The sequence below is a fragment of the Palaemon carinicauda genome, chromosome 17 (genome assembly GCF_036898095.1).
Source record: "Palaemon carinicauda isolate YSFRI2023 chromosome 17, ASM3689809v2, whole genome shotgun sequence".
Taxonomy (NCBI): domain Eukaryota; kingdom Metazoa; phylum Arthropoda; class Malacostraca; order Decapoda; family Palaemonidae; genus Palaemon; species Palaemon carinicauda.
In genome coordinates, this window is record NC_090741.1 from 57,126,142 (window position 1) to 57,148,455 (window position 22,314).

The 22,314-nt window shown below is 43.6% G+C and overlaps 1 protein-coding gene across 3 annotated transcripts in view; it reads right to left on the bottom strand.

The window, feature by feature from the left end:
• The window catches only part of LOC137656776 (integrin alpha-PS3-like), a 75,931-nt gene that overhangs the window by 43,186 nt on the left and 10,431 nt on the right, over nt 1-22,314 (bottom strand). For 2 of the 3 annotated variants that reach the window (XM_068391050.1, XM_068391049.1), the window contains exons 3-7: nt 19,746-19,879; nt 18,502-18,590; nt 16,221-16,344; nt 5,077-5,193; nt 3,759-3,943 (exon numbers count right to left, since the gene is read on the bottom strand). In XM_068391050.1, the coding sequence (XP_068247151.1) occupies nt 3,759-3,943; nt 5,077-5,193; nt 16,221-16,344; nt 18,502-18,590; nt 19,746-19,879 (649 nt within the window). Of the gene's footprint in view, nt 1-3,758; nt 3,944-5,076; nt 5,194-16,220; nt 16,345-18,501; nt 18,591-19,745; nt 19,880-22,314 lie in introns of those variants that run through there. The other variant, XM_068391051.1, reaches the window with a different exon arrangement.

Genomic DNA, 22,314 nt, shown 5'->3' on the forward strand with positions numbered 1-22,314 from the left:
ATTAAAAGAATACAACCACCAATGAACAAGTGGGATATCATTCATATATTTTCTCTAAATGTCATACATTTGCGTACTATAAATGTTAACTACTGAAATGAACCTAACATAAATCGGAGCCTCCAAGTCACATTTAAATAATTTCTTGGCCGACACGAAAAACTTCAACGGACATTAGACATCATTCCTACATCAAACCTAATTATTATTATTACTATTATCATTATTACTAGCCAAGCTACAACCTTGGTTGGGAAAACAAGATGGTAGTAGGTTGGCCAAGGCACCAGCCGCCCGTTGAAATACTACCGCCAGAGAGTTATGGGGTCCTTTGACTGGCCAGACAGTACTACGTTGGATCCTTCTCTTTGGTTACGGTTCTTTCTCTTTGCCTACACATACGCCGAATAGTCTGGCCTATTCTTAACAGATTCTCCTCTGTCCTCACACACCTGACAACACTGAGGTTACTAAACAATTCTTCTTCGCTCAAGGGGTTAACTACTGCACTGTATTTGTTCTGTGGCTACTTTCCTCTTAGTAAGGGTAGAAGAGACTCTTTAGCTATGGTAAGCAGCTCTTCTAGGAGAAGGACACTCCAAAATCAAACCATTGTTCTCTAGTCTTGGGTAGTGCCATAGCCTCTGTACCATGGTCTTCCACTGTCTTGGGTTAGAGTTCTCTTGCTTGAGGGTACAATCAGGCACACTATTCTATTTAATTTCTCTTCCTCTTGTTTTGTTAAAGTTTTCATAGTTTATATAGGAAATATTTATTTTAATGTTACTCTTCTTAAAATATTTTATTTTTCCTTCTTTCCTTTCCTTACTGGGCTATTTTCCCTGTTGGGGCCCCTGGGCTTATAGCATTTTGCTTTTCCAGCTAGGGTTGTAGCTTAGCAAATAATAATAATAATAATAATAAGCCCAAGGGCTCCAACAGGGAAAAATAGCCCAGTGAGGAAAGGAATAAAGGAAATAAATAAACGATGTAAGAAGTAATGGAAAATCAAAATAAAATATTTTAAAAAACATTAACAACATGAAAACAGATAATTCATTTATAGACTATCAAAACACTTATATCAGCCAGTTCAACATCAAAACATTTGCTCCAACTTTGAACTTTCAAGTTCTATTGATTCAACTACCCGATTAGGAAGATCATTCCACAATTTGGTCACAGCTGGAATAAAACTTCTTAAATACTGTGTAATATTGAGCCTCATGATGGAGAAGGACTGGCTATTTGAATTAACTGCCTGCCCAGTATTACGAACAGGATAGAATTGTCCAGGGAGATGAACCAATTGAACGACGGTGCCAAAAATTAATATCTAGATCAGGAATAAGAAATTTAATAAACCGTAAGTTTCTGTCCCCCAAATTAAGATGAGAATCAGCAGCTGAACACCAGACAGGAGAACAATACTCAAAACAAGGTAGAATAAAAGAATTAAAACACTTCTACAGAATTGATTGATCACCAAAAATCTTAGACTTTCTCAATAAGCCTATTTTTTGTGCAATTGAAGAAGACACAGACCTAATGTGTTTCTCAAAAGTAAATTTGCTCTCGACAATCACACCTAAAATTTTAAAAGAGTCATACAAATTTAAAGAAACATTATCAATACTGAGATCCAGATGTTGAGGAGCCACCGTCCTTGACCTACTTACAATAATAATTTGAGTTTTGTTAGGATTCAACTTCATACCCCATAATTTGCATCATGCACTAATTTTAGCTAGATCTCTATTAAGGGATTCACCAACCCCAGATCTACATTCAGGAGGTGGAATTGATGCAAAGAGAGTAGCATCATATGCATATGCAACAAGCTTGTTTTCTAAGCCAAACCCCATGTCATGTGTATATAAGATGAAAAGTAATGGGCCAAAATCACTACCCTGTGGAACACCAGATATCACATTCCTATACTCACTCTGGGGACCATCAACAACTCTTTGAGGTCTATTACTTAAAAATTCAATAATAATGCTAAGAAACGACTCACCTACTCCCAACTGTTTGAGTTTGAAAACAAGGGCCTCATGATCATCATAGTCAAAGTAGCACTAAAATCAAGGCTAATCGTAGGAAGTTCCAGACCACAATCAAGGGATTTCTGTACAGCATTGGAGATTGTAAGAAGGGCATCACATGCTCCAAGGCCTTTATGAAAACAAAATTGCAAACTAGAGAACAAATGATTACCTTCAGCAAACCTATTAAGTCATTTTGCCAAAGGACATTCTAAAACTTTAGATAATATGGGAGTTATAGATATTGGGCAGTAATCAGTTGAAATTGAGCTACCAAAAACACATTTACATAGTGGAGTAACATTACCAATTCTCCAACAAGTGCTAAAAGCTCCTCTTCTTGCTAACTTGCGCAAAATAACAGATAACTTTGGAGCTAAGAAATCTGCAGTCTTTGTAAAAAACAAAGAAAAAATACCATTTGGGTCTACACCTCCATAACCATCTAAGTCCATCAACACAGCTTTAATTTCACGAGATCGAAAAGCTAAACTAGTTAGTTTAGCCTTAGAAAACAGGATTGAAGAAGTTCGAGTTTCTCATTACTCTGTTTACTGTCAAACACATCAGCCAAAAGGGTTGCCTTTTCCTTTGGACAGTGAGTGACTGAGCCATCTGGTTTAAGTAAAGGAGGAACTGCTGCATCTACACCAAAGAGTGCAGACTTAAGGGTAGTCCACCAATTATCATCCTGGGTTGTACCAGAAAGGGTTTCTTTTATGGTTAGATTGTATTCCTTTTCAGTTGAAGCATAAACTCTCTGAGCAAAAGCTCTAAGCTGAGTATAGTTGTTCCAGGTCAAATCTGATCTGTTACCCTTCCAAAGATGATAGGCCTCCTGCTTCTCCAAATAACCATGTCTACAATCATCATTGAAACATGGTTTGTCCTTCACTCGGTACGTTAGCACACTTATTATTTACTTTGCTTGTAGTTTCCTGTAGTTTAAAGTTCTCTTTCATCAATTTTGGACATAACTAGATTTACTATATGGATGCGTAAGGTAATCTAAGGTAATAAATATCACAAAAATGCGTTACATTTAATATTGGAATGATAAAAAAAAATTCATACCAAAATATTGAGAAATTCTGCTTATTCAATATCACTTATGTTCACTTGTTATTCTATGAAATACTCAAGGAAATGTGTCATAAGGCATATCTATTTGCCTTGAACTTGCTACTTGTACAGTATTTATGAAATAACAAAAAATATGTTCACAAGGACATAATCACACTAAAATATTTCTACTAAAGAGCAGATATATCAGTTGTTATTATTATTATTATTATTATTATTATTATTATTATTATTATTATTATTATTATTATTATTTGCTAATCTACAACCCTAGTTGGAAAAGCAGGATTTTATAAACCCAGGGGCTCCAGTTTGGAAAATAGCCCAGTGAGGTAAGGAAACAAGGAAAAATAAAATATATTAAGAACAATAACATCAAAATAAATATTCCCATAAACTATAAAAACTTCAACGTAACAAGGGGAAGAGAAATAAGATAGAATAGTGTGCCCGAGTGTACCCTCAAGCAAGAGAACTTTAACCCAAGACAGTGGAATACCATAGCACAGAGGCTATGGCACTACCCAAGACTTGAATCGTTCAAGTTGTTACTTACTACTTTAAGGGCTGCTTTTCTGGTCCTATACTGCAGGGAAACCTACTCCACAGACTAGGTCAGTTATACGTTACCTCGCCATGCATTGAAGATCCTCCCGGAGCTCCACTAGCAAATAGTAACTGATCCTTGTTGAAGAATTTTCCAGATGTTGTTGAGTACCCATTGCGAGAGCTTCTGTCAGTATGAGGTGTGGAAATATTTACAGAAGTAAACATATTCCATAAACCCCAACCATCCTTCAGGAAACTAAGAGTACCTGTTGGAAATTAGTAGGTTAGATAAACATTTTCTCTACATATACCTTAATGCTAGATATTGTTAGATGACAAGTAGCACTATCACTAGTCTGTTAACCTTCATCTGGCAATAAACTTATTCAATTCCTGAATATGTACATCCTATGTGAAAGTTTGAAATGACAACATTGAGAAGACATTTGTGGTGAAAAGCTCAAAGGATCTTTCTTGATTTCCAATATCTAAAACCCTAGGTTACATAACACAGGTCAGCTGAACACGCCACAGACAATTATAATTAAGCAGTTTATGTATAAATATGACTAACACTGTTAGCCTGAGTAGTGTAACGCACTTGTTTTACACACGCTCTTACACGGTAACGGAATTTCTGTGTTTTTTATATATTGCTCACCCTCGTTTAAAGGCTTAAAGGCCGCTCATGAAAGGCAGAGGCAAGGGACAATGACATTGCCCTGCCAATCAGGACAATGCCCTAGAGACTGGCCATATTACATATGATCAGCACCCAGGCCCCCTCTTCACCCAAGCTAGGACCAAGGAGAGCCAGGCAATGGCTACTGATGACTCAGCAGATAGACCTATAGGCTCCCCCAAACCCCCATCCTTAGCTCACAAGGATGGTAAGGCTGCAGCGACTAAAAGAACTAACAAGTCTGAGCGGGACTCGAACCCCAGTCCGGCAATCACCAGGCAAGGACGCTACCTCCCGAAGACTAAAATTTCAGAAAGGTCATTGCTCGGAATACATCTTTAACGTTAAAAATGCTTTCAATATACTAAAATTACATAAAGATCATTGCTCGAAATGCATCTTTAAGGTTAAAAACGCTTCCAAAAGACAAAAATTACAGAAAGACCATTGCTCAGAATGCTTCATTAATGTTTAAAACTTGAAAATAACTCCCTTTTCTGGGCTCGAATGTCGTTTTGCTACTGTATTAATTGATATAACCTTGTTTTATTAAAGTATTTCTTTGTCTTATCTTTGTTATTTTCAATTGGATTTGTGTTTGTAGCACACTGAGGTACACAATAAATCTTCCATTACTGTACTGTATAGTCTTATGCTTACTTAGAAAGGGATTCAATATGACTATGAAATACAGTTTGTAAACTTGCTCAAACTCACCCCGCCAGCTACAAGTACCTGGAGCTCCAAACACCATTTTCTTTTCTTTATCTGGTAAATGAGCGGAAAACCCAAACTGTGCTGGATACCCACTCCAACATCCAAAGTCTGGCCATCCTGAAAAGAAGAATTATGATTATGAATTTGTTTTATGATAACACAAGAAATAAAATTGCATAGCAATTTTATGTCCATTTTCACCAAATCTCTCATCCATTACACTTTCTTCTTACACATTCAACCATTGTCTACAGCCAGATTTGACCTGGGCATAATTACTCCTGCAGTTGAAACTCATCCCTTAAGGTAATTCTGTATCTTCCGATTAACCTCTGAACCTTCATTGGAAGAGTGAACACAAATACATCTAGACCCAGTTTGTCTCTCTTGGATAGTGCCATAGCCTCTGTACCATGGTCTTTCACTGTCTTGAGTTAGAGTTCTCTCTTTTTTTTTTCTTTTTTTTTGTAGTTTAAATATGAAATATTTATTTTAATGTTGTTACTGTTCTTAAAATATTTAATCTTAATTGTTAATTACATTTCTTGTAGTTTCCTTATTTCCTTTCATCACTGGGCTATTTTCCCTGTTGGAGCCATCGGGCTTATAGCATTCTGCTTTTCCAATTAGGGTTGCAGCTTAGCAAATAATAATAATAATAATAATAATAATAATAATAATAATAATATCCTTTTTGTGCTAATCTAACCAAGACATCCGATGCAGTTCTTAAGAAACTAGATGACCCGAGGAGTGACTTCTGTTTCCTTGGTTACAATTATCTGACAGTCTATGTACTGAGACACGGCGAGAAGTATAGAAAGAACCTGTAGTACCTAAAGATTGTTGGGTTAACTTTCAACAAAGTATTCAGGCTTCTTTCTAATGATTACAATAACAGTATAATATTGATTTGATGACTGACTTTTCAACCTCTTCAGTGTGTGGAATGCAGTGTATGAAGCATCATTAGGCGTATTCAGTGAACGCATCGTAGCGCTCTTTTTCTTGAAGCGCTAGATGATCCTACGCAAAAGGAAGTCGATCGCGAGGCAGAACGATGACGCGAGGAAGCGCTCTTCTTATGTTTGTGACGAGAGTGCTTATAGTCTCTCGGTGAGACATTTTGTGAAGAGATAGAAGGCGAGGAAGAGCAAGAACGATGATGTCTATCCCTAGGTCGCCTGTCTCTCCGACGAGAACGTCTGGGCGAAGGAGAGCGAGCTCTCCTTTTCCTCTTCTCTCTCTCCTTCCTAGCCTCTGAGGAGGAGGAGGAGGAGGAGGAGGAGGAGGAGGAGGTACTGTGATGTTTGCGCTTACGACGTTGTAGTTTCGTAGAAGCGCAAGTGAGGTGCGAAGTAGGTGCCGCCGGAGCTGAAGTTACTATATCTGCTGAAACTTCTGCGGGTGCCGACTGAGTGTACGGGAGGGAGCCGAGGTCCAGAACTCCTGAGGGTTCCAAAATGACGAATTCGAAGATAATTTGTATTTTTCCTAACCATACAAACCTTAGCTATTTACATTGGGTTTACCTTTTAGCGCAGCTGAAATGGCGAGCCATTAGAATTTAACGAGGGTGTATTACCCCCGCTCTAGTTAGCGGGGGGGTAGGGGAGTGGTAGCTAGCTACCCCTCCCCCCCCCCCCCTCACACACAGGTGAATGCTCACTTTCACTTAGAGGTAGGACTTGTCTTGGGGGACAGGGCTGGCGGGCAAATATGTGTAAATACCTAAGGTTTGTATGGTTAGGAAAAATACAAATTATCTTCGAATTTGTCATTTGTTCCGTAACCGAAATACAAACCACACTATTTAAATTGGGTGACTTACCCCTTAGGTAGGGTGGAGAGTCCCCAGCCATACTGGCTTTGGCTTTACCCGGGGACTCAGAATCCGAGTGAGTCGCACTCGAGAAAAGGAGTCCCTGCACCTCACAAGTTCCTTGCTCCGCAAGCAACCGTGTGGCCTACATAAGCTTGTGTGTGAAGGAAGAAGTGTGACCAGTCCTAGGCAGTTGACCTGGAGTTCCAGAAGGAACTCTGGGTTAGGACGTTCCCAATACCACCTCGTCAGGGTATGGGGGACGCGACAGTATTGACTCAATACTCGGAACACAAGGAAGCATGGTTTACCTGCAGAGGTTCAAGGTCAGCTATGCAGAGACCAGGATGCTGCTTCCCCGTAGAGGGGATGATGAAGAAAGAAATAAGGGCCAGACATACTTCTTTCGTTCATGCAGACTAAAACCTGATAACAATGCCCTCAACCTTCTGCTACCTGTCCAAAAAGGAGCCTGAGGTTAGACCAGCTGTTGTGTAGCCACCACAGAGCGATAGAAAACGTATCGAGACTCCTGTGGGTCACGCCCTGCAGGAAGCGGGCTGCGAAGGTCATTAGACGCTTCCAGACTCCAGCTTGTAGCACCTGCGTCACAGAGTAGTATTACTCGAAGGCGAGGGACGTTGCGATGTATCCAACATCGTGCTGTAGGGCGACGTGACGGGGGAGGGTCTGGAGACAGGTCGAGATGAATGTCCTTGAGTCCGGACTGAAGAGGTATACTGGTGACTCTCCCCCGTGTCCTCCTTGTACTCCCAAATCGGCTGCAACTGAGGACAAACTGCAGCTGTTCCCAAATCTAACCTCTCGATTCCTTTATTGGCAAGAAAGAGAAGGTCTTGGGACATCAGATACAGAATGGAGACTCAAAATCTTGAAGGAATTGGACCGAAGGGCCGGGACCCCAAGATTCTGAGTCTAGCCAACAACTCAGGAGCGAACCTGAATGTTGCCTTCCCCTCTTCCTTAGAAAGGGCGGAGTCGTACGAGACCAAGAAGATTGCTTACACACTGGCCGCGGCCAGAGTGAGCAGGAGACCCAAGACGGAATACAATCCGAGGCCTGTCGTAAAGGGTCTTGAGAAGATCTCTTAAGGGACTAAAAAGTCCGAGCCATGCTCCAAGTTGGAGGTCTTCCTCCGACTAGGGCAGGGACGATCGTAGCTTCGCATGAGCGAGGAAAGATCCAGCAGGCAGGAAAAAGTTATTCCTTTAAGCCTGAAGATCAGGGAAAGGCTGAGCGACAGGCTTCATTGCCGAGAGCGGAAAGGAGTTTCCTCCCGCCGAAAGGCAATAAGACCGTTATTGCTGGAGAAGAGGCCTCAAGGGAAGAGGTATACCTCCCACGGCACCAACCACCGAAGACTCTTCACTTTGCCTGGAAGACCCCTGCGGATGACTATCGCAGATGACGCGACCTCCGTCCCGCGACTATAGCGGGTTGTCTCTTCTTGAGGAGGAGGCGTAGTGTCTCCAGGCATGAAGCCGAAGCGACGTCCCGGTTTGGGAAAGATGTTGCAGTGTGGTTGTTTGAGTAGTCTGCGCCGTGGGAGAAGCTCTCCCGGGAGTTACGTCAGGGGAAGCAGAGGGTCCAGAAACCGTTCTGCGCATAGTCCCTGTGGAGCTCTCCCATTGAAAGGTTGACAGACAACCTGGTCTTGTTGAGACCCATTGTCCACAGACAAAAAGGAGGGAAGACGCAGGCGTCGAAGTTGTCCCACCATCACCGGAATGCATCTTGCCAGAGTCTCGGGGTCTGAGACTGGGGGGAAGAACAGCGGAAGCTTGAGGTTCCAAGCTGTCGCGATCAGGTCCCCCAGACCAGGACTTGCTGGTTACTCAAGGCCAAAGACCCCCAGGTACACTCTCTCTACAAGGCTCTGCTCAGATAGTCGGAGAGAACATTCCTCTGCCTGGAATGAGAGAGCCGATGGTGGTATTGAGAGTATCTCAATCATCTCGGTATCTCTACTGCAAGATGTAAAGGTGTGACAATGCGTCCCCTGCTGGTTAGAACACGCCAGAATCATGAAGTCGACGCGCACGGAGCGACTCGGCAGGAGCTGTAGGATCTGTAGAGGGGCCAGACTACGGCCCCTAAGCCTGCCTGAATGATGGAGAGGTATCCTTCAGGTCCTGACCATAGGCCTGGACCGGAACATGCCCCCCCCCCCCCCCCTTTTCTTTGACGAGTCCGAGAACAGCATCAAGAATGTGGGGAGAGGACGAGAATATCCACTACCATCAAGAGGTTCCATAGGTCAACACCCATTGCAGGTCTAATAGTTCCGCTGGTCCCATAGGGGCCAGGAAGTCCGGTTTATCGGTGCCTGAAACCACCGGAACTTGGACCGCCCCACATGGAACTTATCCTGAGGCGACCGTTCGGACTATAGACGGGTCAATGAGGAAAGGAGAACTAGGAAACGTTCCAAGGTAGGGCTGAAAGCTCTGCTTGACTGAGAACAGGTACTGCGACTCTCCTCAGTCTTGCCACAGTCAACTGAAGGGAAGGCTCGGAGGATGTGGCAACAGAATCTGGCGTCCCCAGGTTGTCACCCATCCAAGTACCGACCAGAACCGACGTTGCTTAACCTCGCTGGACGGACGAGAAGCGGGGTTTCCAACGTGGTAAGGCCGTTGACTCAATATCATGGCCAGATACGCCAGATGTTGAGGCAGAAGAAGAGAAGGCTCCTAGCAAGATACCATGAACCCACACTCATGGTAAGCATCCGGAAGCTTGTCCCGGCGCTGAAGAAGGTTGAACCCGAGCCTACCGGAGTAGACCAGCCCTCCAAAAAGCGCAGGAGGCGGAAGCCTGCACCTGAGCGGCCATGAGGAAAGCAGGGAGAGTTCTCTGGGGAAAAAAACCTGCGATGCCACGGCGGGATCGCCACACTGCATCATAAGCAGGAATACTTGCAGTCTAGGCTGAATTCCACGAGCTCCCTGGAAGATGGATGGAATGGAAACTGAAAGTACCCGTCCTTCCGATCCAGGGTTTAAGGAGTCCTGTCGCCTCGTTACCAGTCTGATCGATTCTGCTGTTCTACGCTGGCCGAAGTTTGTTCGACAAACTTGATCAGGGCTGAGAGGTCGACTACGGAACTCCCGTCTCAGATCCTTCCTTACAAGAAAGGATCGACTGAAGAAGCCGGGGGTGAAGCCGACGATGATCCTATGGAGGACCTTCGCCTAAGGTATGGATCATTCTGCCCAACCGGGCAACTCTTGCCGACGCTATGGCATAGAGGTTCAAAGACACTGAATTCGCTGACAGAGACGGCAGGCGCGATATCCTTGGCTGATCACAGAGATCGTGCGGGAATGGGCATCGGGAAGCTGTCATCCGGATGAGTAACCTTAAGCATCCTCCCAGCGTGAAACCTGCAATCCTAGAGTTCGTGAACTCTGCCGCTCCCTCTAGGACTATGCCCCCCCCGGGGGAGCCTCCCGTGCCATCTGTTCCTGACAGGAGGAAACTGCAATTGGACACCTTGTCTCAGTTGTCGTAGCCGATAACTTAAGCCGACGTGGTTGAAAGAAAAAAGCGCTGGAGCCCTGCAGAGTCTGGAAGAAAGCGCCTTGGAGGAGTGAAAATGGAAGTCGACTTCCTCCGCACAGCCGCTGTCTAAGTCTCTGTGCTTGGGCACAAACTGACTCTTCTCAAGGATGGCCCTAGCTCTGGCACTCTTCAGACCCCGAGACCGGGGCAGAGCAGCACTGGACTTCGGGGCTTTCCGAACTTCAGACACTTCATCCAAGATCTTGTCTTTGCCTTCACGGGGGGCGATGACTGGATCCATAAGCCCGTTAAGTTGCCTTATCAGGCTTAGGACCTGCCAGAAGGTATGTTCGGATTCCTGCTGTTCTCCCTGCGGGCTGGCAGCTAAGTCTCCTGCCCCAGGGATCTCTTCCTGGGGTAAGACATGGACATTCCTCCGGGTAGTCGTGGGTTCCTGGCGAATCCTTGAGGAGGATTTCGGGACGGTCTTGGAGTCCTTGGATTCCCTCCTGGGAGGGATACAGGATCCCAACAAAGAGATTCGAGGGGCCCCTTCCTCACGAGATGATTCTCCTCCATGAAGCGAAGTCTCCCCCCTTGGTGCCGAAGGGACGACTACCGCCCCACTGGACTCACCTGAGGACGGAAAGGCCCCGTCCACGGGAGAAGGAGAAAGCCCTCGAGCAGGAGAAGGGGCCTTCGCGACCGACCTCTTGGGAACCAACTTCGCCCTGGGGGAAGTCACCACGAAGTCCACTCCTGTCTCTCTCTTCAGCGTAGGAGAGACAGCCGTTGGTTTGTCACCCTAGTTGGCGAGTGCTGGTTTCATAACCTTCACTACCGCCCGCGCCAGAGGACCAAACCAAGTCTGTTGCTCCAAGGACACAGAGTCCGAAATCCTCGCTAAAGGGAAAGGGATCGGGCGATCCTTTGGAGTGGACCCCACAGTACCTGCCTGAAAAGAAGGTGGGGAAGAATGATGTACTAACTTCTCATCAGTAGTATCCTTGTCCTGCACTACCAACCTGTGTTTGGGTGGAGGCGATCCCGAGCGTTGTCTAGGAACACGCGTTCCTGCTGCTACCCCCGGCTGCGGAATTCGCTGCGAACGATGGTCGCGCGAGGACGAATGGTCGCGCGAGGGCGAATGGTCGCGCGGGAGCGCGGGCGAGCGATCGCGCGGGGCGCGCAGGCGAGCGGTCGCGCGGGCGCGCAGGCGAGCGGTTGCGCGGGTGCGCAGGCGAGCGGTCGCGCAGGCGAGTGGGCGCGAGGGTGGGCAGGTGAATGAGCGCGTGTCCGAGGCGGCGAACGCCAGCGTTGGCGCGATGGCGAGGAAACGCGCTGCCGCGTGGTTGAGGATGACCGCTGGCGATGTGAATCAACAGGAGATCGGTGGTGAGCTGGTGAGCGCTGACGCGCAAGTAGGCAATGGCGCGTTGTGGCATGGCGACGCGTTGGCGAGCGATAGCGAGCAGCATGCGCCAGTGAGCGATCACGCGATGGCGAGCAAGTAGCCGGCGAACCATGTCCCTTTAGAACCTCCGGCTGACGAAACGTTGGAGAACGTTGGCGCGCAGGCTGTAACACACACGGGCGGTCCGGAGATCGCCGAGAAACAGGTGATCGCTGACGCGTAGAACGCTGGTGAATAGACGATACCATAATCGCCTGAGCGCGCTGACGAGCAGGTGAACGCTGGCGAGCAGGTGAACGCTGGCGCGTAGGCGATCGTTGACGCATGGGAGAACGCTGGCGAATAAGCGATACTAAAATCACCTGTGCGTGCTGGCGAGCAGGTGAACGCTGGCGAGCAGGTGATCGCTGGCGAGCAGGAGATCGCTGGCGAGCAGGAGGTCGATGCGTGAGATCCTGTGAAGGAACAGGTGGCGTTCACGAGCAGGAACAGGAAGATCGCAGGCGCGTTGGCGAACATGTGCTTTTGACACACGCGCTGAACGATGTCGCGTAGCCACAGGGTCAGAAGACTGATGGCGAGCAGGGAGCTCAGCAGGAACTGGAGGATGGTCAGAGACCGCAGGGCGATGATCCTCAAATGAGCGCTGGCGCTCAGAAGAGAGCTGATGAGCAGGAGAGCGCTGGCGAGGAGGGCGAACATCAGGAGAGCGCCGACGAGCAGGAGAGCGCCGACGAGCAGGAGAGCGCTGACGAACAGGAGAGCGTTGGCGAACAGGAGAGCGTTGGCGAACAGGAGAGCGCTAGCGATCAGGAAGCGCTGATGAGCATGAAAGCGCCTGTGCGCTAACACTGAGCAGGAGCAGGCCGGAAGACCGTGCCTGTCCGCCGGGAGACTGATGTCCGTCGGAAGACCGTTGTCCGTCGGGAAGACCGTTGTCCGTCGGGAAGACCGTTGTCCGTCGAGAAGACCGTTGCCCGTCAGACTGCTGTCCATCTACAACAGGGCGGATGAAGGAGTTGTAGGCTGCAAACGTAGATTCAAAAAGGCGCCTCTAAGCCCCCTTATAGGGAGATGAGAGGCCCTTACGACGAGGCGGACGGTGAGCCTTACGGCGAAGGAGGCCAACAGCAACAGCAGCAGAAGAATCCTCCGAAGAGGAGTCTCTATGAGTGTACTCTCTCGCGAACAAAAGAGAAACACTTCGTAGAAGAGACTGGTTAGCCAGTGACCCAAAAGGAGCAATCCTCCGAAGAGGGGCTCCTGCAGTTGCCCAGCCCCTTGAGCGAAACTGCAGGTGTGACCGCTCAGCACCAAGAGTATAGTCGCACGAAAAAAAGGCAAGAGAAGAACCCCCAAAAGGGGAAAAACTCAAGCCTGGACAGGAAAAACTTCCCTCGGAAGGAAAGTTCCCTACCCAAGGAGGCAAGCCTCCTGAGTTCTAAAATGAACTGGAGAGCTATCAATCGTCACGGGAGTACTTCCAGTAGAAGGAGACACGCCCCTGACGAAAAACCAAAGGGGAGGCAGCAACAGCCGAAGCCCCAGGCCTCCACAAGACAGCTCACACCGTAGCCATATTACAGAAACGAACTACAGTAGATCGGTAACTGTAAAAAAATAAAAACAAAAATCATTAGTACACATTCATTCCCCCGGGGAGGCTCCGAAGAGGAATCCCGAGGGAAAAGAAACAAGAATTACACAACAGGCACGTGCCCTCACAACCACTTACACTCACAGAAGGAGAGCTGTAACCAAAACAGAATTATAACCATTATAATTATGAAACTATGTAATTATGTAATTTAAAAAAAAAAGAATGAATACTAAAGAAAGAACGAAAACCCCGAAAGGAATCGTTCTACAAGCTGAAAAAAACAACTACAATTAGAATCATAAACTAATTGAGACAAAACATACGGCGTAGCAACCCCCCCACACGGAAAGGAAGCTACAAGGGCATAGTAACACGTAGTAAAAGGGTGAACGACCTCAAGAGAGAGAGAGAGAGAGAAAGACCGAAGTCAAACTCGATCGCAACCCATAAAATTACGCCGTGGTGGCCTAACTGCCGAGGACTCCACGGAGATATCGTACACTACACACACAACTCTGAAAAGGAAACTTACTGATTTCTATACTCAAATATATATACAAACATGAAAACATGTTTACATATATATTGAGTAAAAGAAAAGTAAGCAATTAAGTAAAGACAAAACAAACAATGGCTGCCAAGCGAGGACCAAGACAGAGACGTCTGTCCCAGTCCGAGCCAAAAGTGAAAGTGAGCATTCACCTGTGTGTGAGGGGGGGGAGGGGTAGCTAGCTACCACTCCCCTACCCCCCCCGCTAACTAGCGCGGGGGTAATACACCCTCGTTAAATTCTAATGGCTCACCATTTCAGCTGCGCTAAAAGGTAAACCCAATGTAAATAGCGTGGTTTGTATTTCGGTTACGGAACAAACAGAAGGTAAAACTGTGCCCGCGAGGAACTGGTTCCACACTTCCTCTGAAGAAGAACCAGGAAGTCCAAGGGCAGTCCATACCGCTCGTACGTGATCTGGAATGGAAGCGGCAATAGTCATTCCCGGTGGCAGAAAAAAATTGTCCCAGTGGGAGGGGCAATGTGATCCGCCTGACCAAGGGGAATAGAGATTAAGTCAATGGTGCCGCTCTTCCTTGACTTCTCCCGGAGGATGGAGGCAAGGAAGAGTCTGAAGAGAGAGATCGAGAGGTCGAAGAAGAGGCCCGAGACTCCTTACCTTTCGACGGCGAACCTGGAAGTAACGAATCCTTTTTGTATTTCTTCTTCCTCTTCACGAACTTTGCCCACTGAGAGGGCGACCATTCTCTACATACTTGGCAGGGGGAGCCTTCAGAACACCTATGACCTCTGCACGAAGGGCATAGGGAATGAGGATCCACCTCTGGTGGCAACATGAATGTGCCACAAGATTTCGGGGGAACCCCACGACACTTCCTCATAATAGAGAACATCACATCTAACAAAGAAAAAGAAAAAGAGTTAATCAAAAACACAATAAAGAAAGGCTAGTCTGCCAGTCAAACAAAAGCAGGAGCAGCGGTGTTACCACTGCGACGGCTAGAATTCGACTGAAGGTATTCAGTAGCTGCCGACAGGCAGTCCCCCACCACTAACAGGCGGATAACTACCGGCCCAGCCCAGTCGTTAACGACCTTGTTAAGGTTTTCTTCCGTATTTTCCAGCTTGCGCTAGAATATCTCCTATACTGTAGTAAAGAATGAGGGTTTGTATCAAGTGTAGGAACAAAAACAGATTAATGGCTGTCCAAATAAGGCGCAGCATGAAGAGCGGCAATGTTCATTCACCATCCGAGCCGAAAGTAAAGTGAGCTCAATCACAGGTGTGTGAGGGGGACAGTAGCAAGCTACCCTCACCCTACCCCTGCTAATTACCGGTGTGGGTAGTTAACCCTCGCTAAATTTTAATGGCTCGTCATTTCAGCTACGCCGAAAGAAAGACCCCTAATAAATAGCGTGGTTTGTATTCCAGTTACAGAACAACTATATATTCCAACTGGAACGGGCACTCAGTAAGAGCGCATACCTTTGCCAATGCCAGATGACAATATACACAATTAAATTATATACAATTTGGGACTAGAGTCGCGCAAATTGGATAAAATTTTACGACAATATAGCTAAAAGAGGTTTTTACCTTTCCGTAACCTTCACCTTAGCTTTTGACCCAATTACTCTCCAAAATTGTCCTTGGATAACGGCCTATTATCCCACCAAATTTCATGAAATTCTGTCAAATAGATTTTGAGTTATGCTAATCACAAACAAATAAACATTCAAACATAAATAGATCAATACACACCTATCGAAACATGACCCTCTGGTGAAGGTAATCAAGATTCATATTAAACAGCATTTTGAACATAGCCTAGCTTATCTTCAATGCCAATAGATGGAACATGAATGGAGTGTACAATAAAATCTTGGAACATATCACATTAACCCTTCTACCGTCAATGGACTTACTGGTATGTTTCACAAAATCATCCCTTAACCCAAATGGACATACCGGTACGTCCTTGCAAAAAACTGCTATTTGCAAATTTTTTTGCATATTTTTGATAACCTTATGAGAAACTTCAGGCATTTCCCAAAATAATGAGACCAACCTGACCTCTCTATGACAAAAATTAAGCCTGTCAGCGCAATCTAAAAACAAAATATTCCAAAATGTGCTTGAAAAAGGAAAACGCCAGGGGAGTTAAGGGTTGGAAAGTTCCAAATAGCTTGGGGGTAAAAGGGTTAACAGCCAACAATTTAAGAATAAAGTGAAAATCTGAATAAAACCTACATAATTCTACTTAGAACTTACTTGCATCCTTCAATGGAACAGATATGTGAGGTGTATCCCAATCATCCAGCATGTTACGCCAGTAACAAGCCCCAGCCATATAAGAGATGCTCCTATACGCGCCAATCCATCGAGGAGCACATGCCTGCAAGGAGTGACCATTGCTACAGAAGAGAAATGATGAAATATGTTCCATATTACTAAACTGGATTTCTGACCACAAGAATGCTTTGAGTTTCTAAGAACTCTTAGGTTAGGTTAGTTAGGTTCTTATATCTCATATAAATATTTCTTAGAAAGAGAAATCCTCCAAATCTAATTTTGTCACCTGGTTTAAAGGTATAAAGGCTGCTCATGAATGGTAGGGGCAAGGAACAGTGAAATTGCCCTACCGAGTAGGATAATGCCCTAGAGGCTGACCATATATACATATTAGTGCCCAAGAACCCTCTCCACCCAAGTTAGGACCAAGGAGGGCCAGGCAATGGCTGCTGATGACTCAGCAGATAGACCTATACTCATCCTTAGCTCACAAGGATGGTGAGGTTGCAGCGACCGAAGAAACCAACGAGCCTGAGCGGAACTCGAACGCCAGTCTGGCATTCACCAGTCAGGGGCGTTACCACATCGGCCCCCACAACCTTTGAGAGCTGAAAGCCCAGATTATCATGGTGAGTAAAATGTCAGTCTATTGGTCAAGTTACGAAGGGACTTCCAGAACCACAAGGTAACAAAATCCTAATAATTGGTTTTCCCTTTGTTATGTATTATTGTAATAATGTACTGTATTACCTCAAATGTTACATGTATTGAGCGCAACATTGCATTATATTGCATTGATAAAACATGTTTAAGCATTTTTCATAGGTGAAATAATGTATTTTGATTTTAGGGTTCAAGCATTTATTAATTACCTCAAAGATAGGATGTGATTCTTTCTACTATTGTACTGCAGTAGGATTTAAGTCTTTTGAGAGCGATGCTCATATGTTACTTTTATGTTTTGGTTTGTAAGATTGTTTACGAGACGCTCGACGCTCAGTTGGAAGCCCAGAGCCACAGAGTAATGTAGCCTCTTATTATACATTAAAGGGTTACTTATACATCTGTGTTTGATTCAACATATCAACATTAAAAACTGACGACGCAGAATGGGATAACCCTGGATAATTACTAATAATTATTCACTCATTTACAGGTATGTGGTATTCTGAAATCACCAGACAATATTCAACCAACATATCACCCTTGTCACTTTGTTGCAGGAGAATCAGGTATGCAACTCGATTAACTCTTGCAACTAGGGCTGAAACCCCAGATTCTGAGGCTGTGTAAAATGCAAATCCTTATCATCTCCTACGCCTATTGACGCAAAGGGCCTCGGTCAGATTTTGCCAGTCGTCTCTATCTTGAGCTTTTAATTCATTACTTCTCCATTCATCATCTCCTACTTGCGCTTCATATTCCTCAGCCTGTAGGCCTGGGTCTTCCAACTCTTCTAGTACAGTGGTTAAATTAGGAAAAGACTTTGAGTCAAGAGTGAAAAGATCAAACTCATTGAAATTTACTACCACATCACATGCACACAAACAAACATAAATGAATATATACATACATACATCCAAGGCACTTCCCCCAATTTTTGGGGGGTAGCGACATCAAACAAATGAACCAAACAAGGGGACCTCTCCTCTCTACGTTCCTCCCAGCCTGACAAGGGACTCAACCAAGTTCAGCTGGTACTGTATATTGTGTGTTTAGTTCCCTTGAAAGTGCCAAAGCATTTTGATTCAAATGCACTATATCACAAGGCAAAATAGCACCTTGGCTAGGGTTATAAAGCCCTTTGGAAAGGAAGTGCCATCTAAAAGGCAAAGGAACAATCAGTAATAACAAACATCGTGCCAACCTATCTACTATGGATGGTTACCACAGGGCAAGTCAGGGTTAGGACTTGGACACTAATGCTCTATGTTGATCAATGGTTTAGTTGGCAAATACATTGTAAATCAAGGGCTTGGTTAAAGGATTGGGATCACTCTGCGGTCAGAAATATCACTTGATGACAGAAGTCGAGTTGATGACTCTGTAACAGATGTATGGAAGATAAGCACAGTGGAGACAACGAGTGTTGAAGCACTGAAGAACTTAGACTAGGATGTATGGGAGAAGATAGCCGAGATATTGCAGATAAGACAGAGAGGCGTGAATTCTTCAAAGAGGATTAGAAGCGAGAGGAGCAAAGTAAAGAGAATACTCATTAATATTGAATATTAAAAGTGATTACTGTACAGGTCCTTACTACTAGAATCTGTCGGTCTTCTAAAGGTAGAGGATGAGAGTCCATGGCAGCTCCAAGCAAGCCAAAATTTTCCCTTTTGACATAAGTTCCTGCAAAGACAATCCATGTTAGCATATCTATAAAAATCTTAAGCATAAATGATATTCTCAAAAGTATGAGAAATTTTATAGTTTTCTTATAAATACAAGCACCATGGTCACTACCATCTCATCACTATCATTGCTCTATGTAGGCCCCTGGGTCACAATCATTGTTCTATGTGAGGCATCCTGGTTAACGTAATTGTTCTGTGTAAGTATCAAGGTCAATATTATCTCTCTGTGTAAGTATACAGGTCAATGATATTGCTCAGTTAAGTATACAGGTCAATGCCATTGATCTGTGTAATCCACCCGTTGAGATACTACCACTATAGAGTTATGGGGTCCTTTGACTGGCCAGACAGTACTACATTGGATCCTTCTCTCTCGTTACGGTTCACTTTCTCTTTGCTTACACATATACCGAATATTTTGGCCTATTCCTTACAGATTCTCCTCTGTCCTCATACATCTAACAACACTGAGATTACTAAACAATTCTTCTTCACCCAAGGGGTTAACTACAGCACTCTAATTGTTCAATGGCCACTTTCCTCTTGGTAAGGGTAGAAGAGACTCTTTAGCTATGGCAAGCAGCTCTTCTAGAAGAAGGACACTCCAAAATCAAACCATTGTTCTCTTGTCTTGGGTAGTGCCATAGCCTCTGTACCATGGTGTTCCACTGTCTTGGGTTAGAGTTCTCATGCTTGAGGGTACACTTGGGCACACTGTTCTATCTTATTTCTTTCCTCTTGTTTTGTTAAAGTTTTTATAGCTTATATAGGAAATATTTATTTTAATGTTCTTACTGTTCTTACAATATTTTAATTTTCCTTGTCTCCTTTTCTCATTGGGCTACTTTCCCTGTTGGGGCCCTGGGCTTATAACATCCTACTTTTCCCACTAGAGTTGTAGCTTAGCAAATAATAATAATAATAATAATAATAATAATACTGGTCACTATCATTGTCCTATATAAGCACCTTGGCCACTGTTATTGCACTGTGTAAACATACTGATTCCTGCCATTGCTCGGTGCAATATTTCTGTGTATTGTACTTCTACCTATCCTAGGTGTTAACAATTTTACAACCTCACCAAGCAATATTTCATCAACTTGTAAATTTTGCTAAATAACTGTAGAGAAATAAAACGAAGATCTACCTTTCGGGTCTAGAGCCTCCTCCTTGCACGGAAGACTTGGGTTTCTGAGATCACACTTGTATATGACGCCTGGTTCCTTCACTCTGGATACCCGTCCTATGCTTGAATTGGACCTGGGAGCACCAACCATTAGCCTGAAAGTAAGCACCAGACAGGCTATTAAATGAGAGAGAGAGAGAGAGAGAGAGAGAGAGAGAGAGAGAGAGAGAGAGAGAGAGAGAGAGAGAGAGAGAGAGAGAGAGAGCTTCTTTGAATCCTTTCAGATATCCAATTCTACAAACAGGATAGAATGGATATCATTTTTGTAAAGGGACAGAGACACAGTTAATTTTGCAGATGGAAAACTTACTTCCTGAAAGCTCGTTGCTATATATATATCTAAATATATATACATATATAGTATATATATGTATATATATATATATATATATATATATATATATATATATATGTATATATATATATATATATGTATATATATATATGTATATATATATATATATATATATATATATATATATATATATATATATGTATATATATATATATATATATATATATATACATACATATATATATATATATATATATATATATATATATATATATATATATATATATATATATATATATATACAGTATATATATATATATATATATATATATATATATACATATATACATAAACATTCATTTATTTATTTAATGGAATTGGACATGTATGAACCTTACGTAGAATTTGAAATGAAATGTGCTGATTAAATGACAATATGCAGTTAATTCTAATAATCAGACCTTCTCCATCATGAGGCTCAATACTACACAGTAGTCTAGAAGTTTTATTCCAGCTGTGACCAAGCTGTGGAATGATCTTCCTTATCGGGTAGTTGAATCGGTAGAACTTCAAAAGTTTAAACTTGCAGCAAATGTTTTTATGTTGAACAGGCTGACATAAGTCTTTATATTTTATATATGGAGTATCTATTTTGATGCTGGTAATGTTTTTAAAATATTTTTTATTAATTGCTCATTACTTTTTATATCATTTCCTTATTTCCTTTCTTCATTGTGCTATTTTTCCCTGTGGGAGCCCTTGGGCTTCTAGCATCTTGCTTTTCCAACTAAGGTTGTAGCTTACCTAGTAATAATAATAATAATCATAATAATAATCATAATAATAATAATAATAATAATAATAATCATAATAATAATAATAATGATAATAATAATAACATCAATAATAATAATAATAATAATAATGATCATAATATTGATAATAATCATAATAATAATAATAATAATAATAATAATAATAATAATAACAATAATGATAATGATAATAACATTAATAATAATAATAATAATAATAATAATAATAATAATGATAATAACATTAATAATAATAATGATAATAATAATAACATTAATAACAATAATAATAAAAATAATAATAATAATAATAATGCATGTCAGTCGCCAGCTCATAGGCCTTACAAAATGGATCAATCCTTTACGCAGTTAGTCACTCTACAAATGTAGGCTACAGAGAGATTTAAAGGTTTTACATGAACAGCAGAAGGCCCAGTGTTGGGGCCTTCGAGGACATTCAACACCCAAGAGTATCCAAGTAATGCCTACAGTGCATTCCATGTGGTGCACTGACGGTACTAGCCTGATACGGGAGTCAGTGGTACACCTTCCTCCGAAAAACTACTGAACCATGCCCAACAAAACTTGGTGAACATTTGGGGTATGACCCAAGGTCTAATAAATTATATTTTAAAGAAAATACAACAGAGTATAAGTGCGTAGTGGAGTTAACAGCAAAATAAGACTGCTTGGTGGGGCAAAGGCATGCTCTCTACCGAGTGCCCCTCTAGTTTACAAGTACACGGTGGAATTAAGAGCATAATACGACTGCTTGGTGGGGCAAAGGCATGCTCTCTACTGAGTGCCCCTCTAGTTTACAAGTACACGGTGGAATTAAGAGCATAATATGACTGCTTGGTGGGGCAAAGGCATGCTCTCTACTGAGTGCCCCCTTAGTTTACAAGTACACGGTGGAATTAAGAGCATAATACGACTGCTTGGTGGGGCAAAGGCATGCTCTCTACTGAGTGCCCCCTTAGTTTACAAGTACACGGTGGAATTGAGAGCATAATACGACTGCTTGGTGGGGCAAAGGCATGCTCTCTACTGAGTGCCCCCTTAGTTTACAAGTACACGGTGGAATTGAGAGCATAATACGACTGCTTGGTGGGGCAAAGGCATGCTCTCTACTGAGTGCCCCCTTAGTTTACAAGTACACGGTGGAATTAAGAGCATAATACGACTGCTTGGTGGGGCAAAGGCATGCTCTCTACTGAGTGCCCCCTTAGTTTACAAGTACACGGTGGAATTTAGAGCATAATACGACTGCTTGGAGGGGCAAAGGCATGCTCTCTACTGAGTGCCCCCTTAGTTTACAAGTACACGGTGGAATTTAGAGCATAATACGACTGCTTGGAGGGGCAAAGGCATGCTCTCTACTGAGTGCCCCCTTAGTTTACAAGTACACGGTGGAATTAAG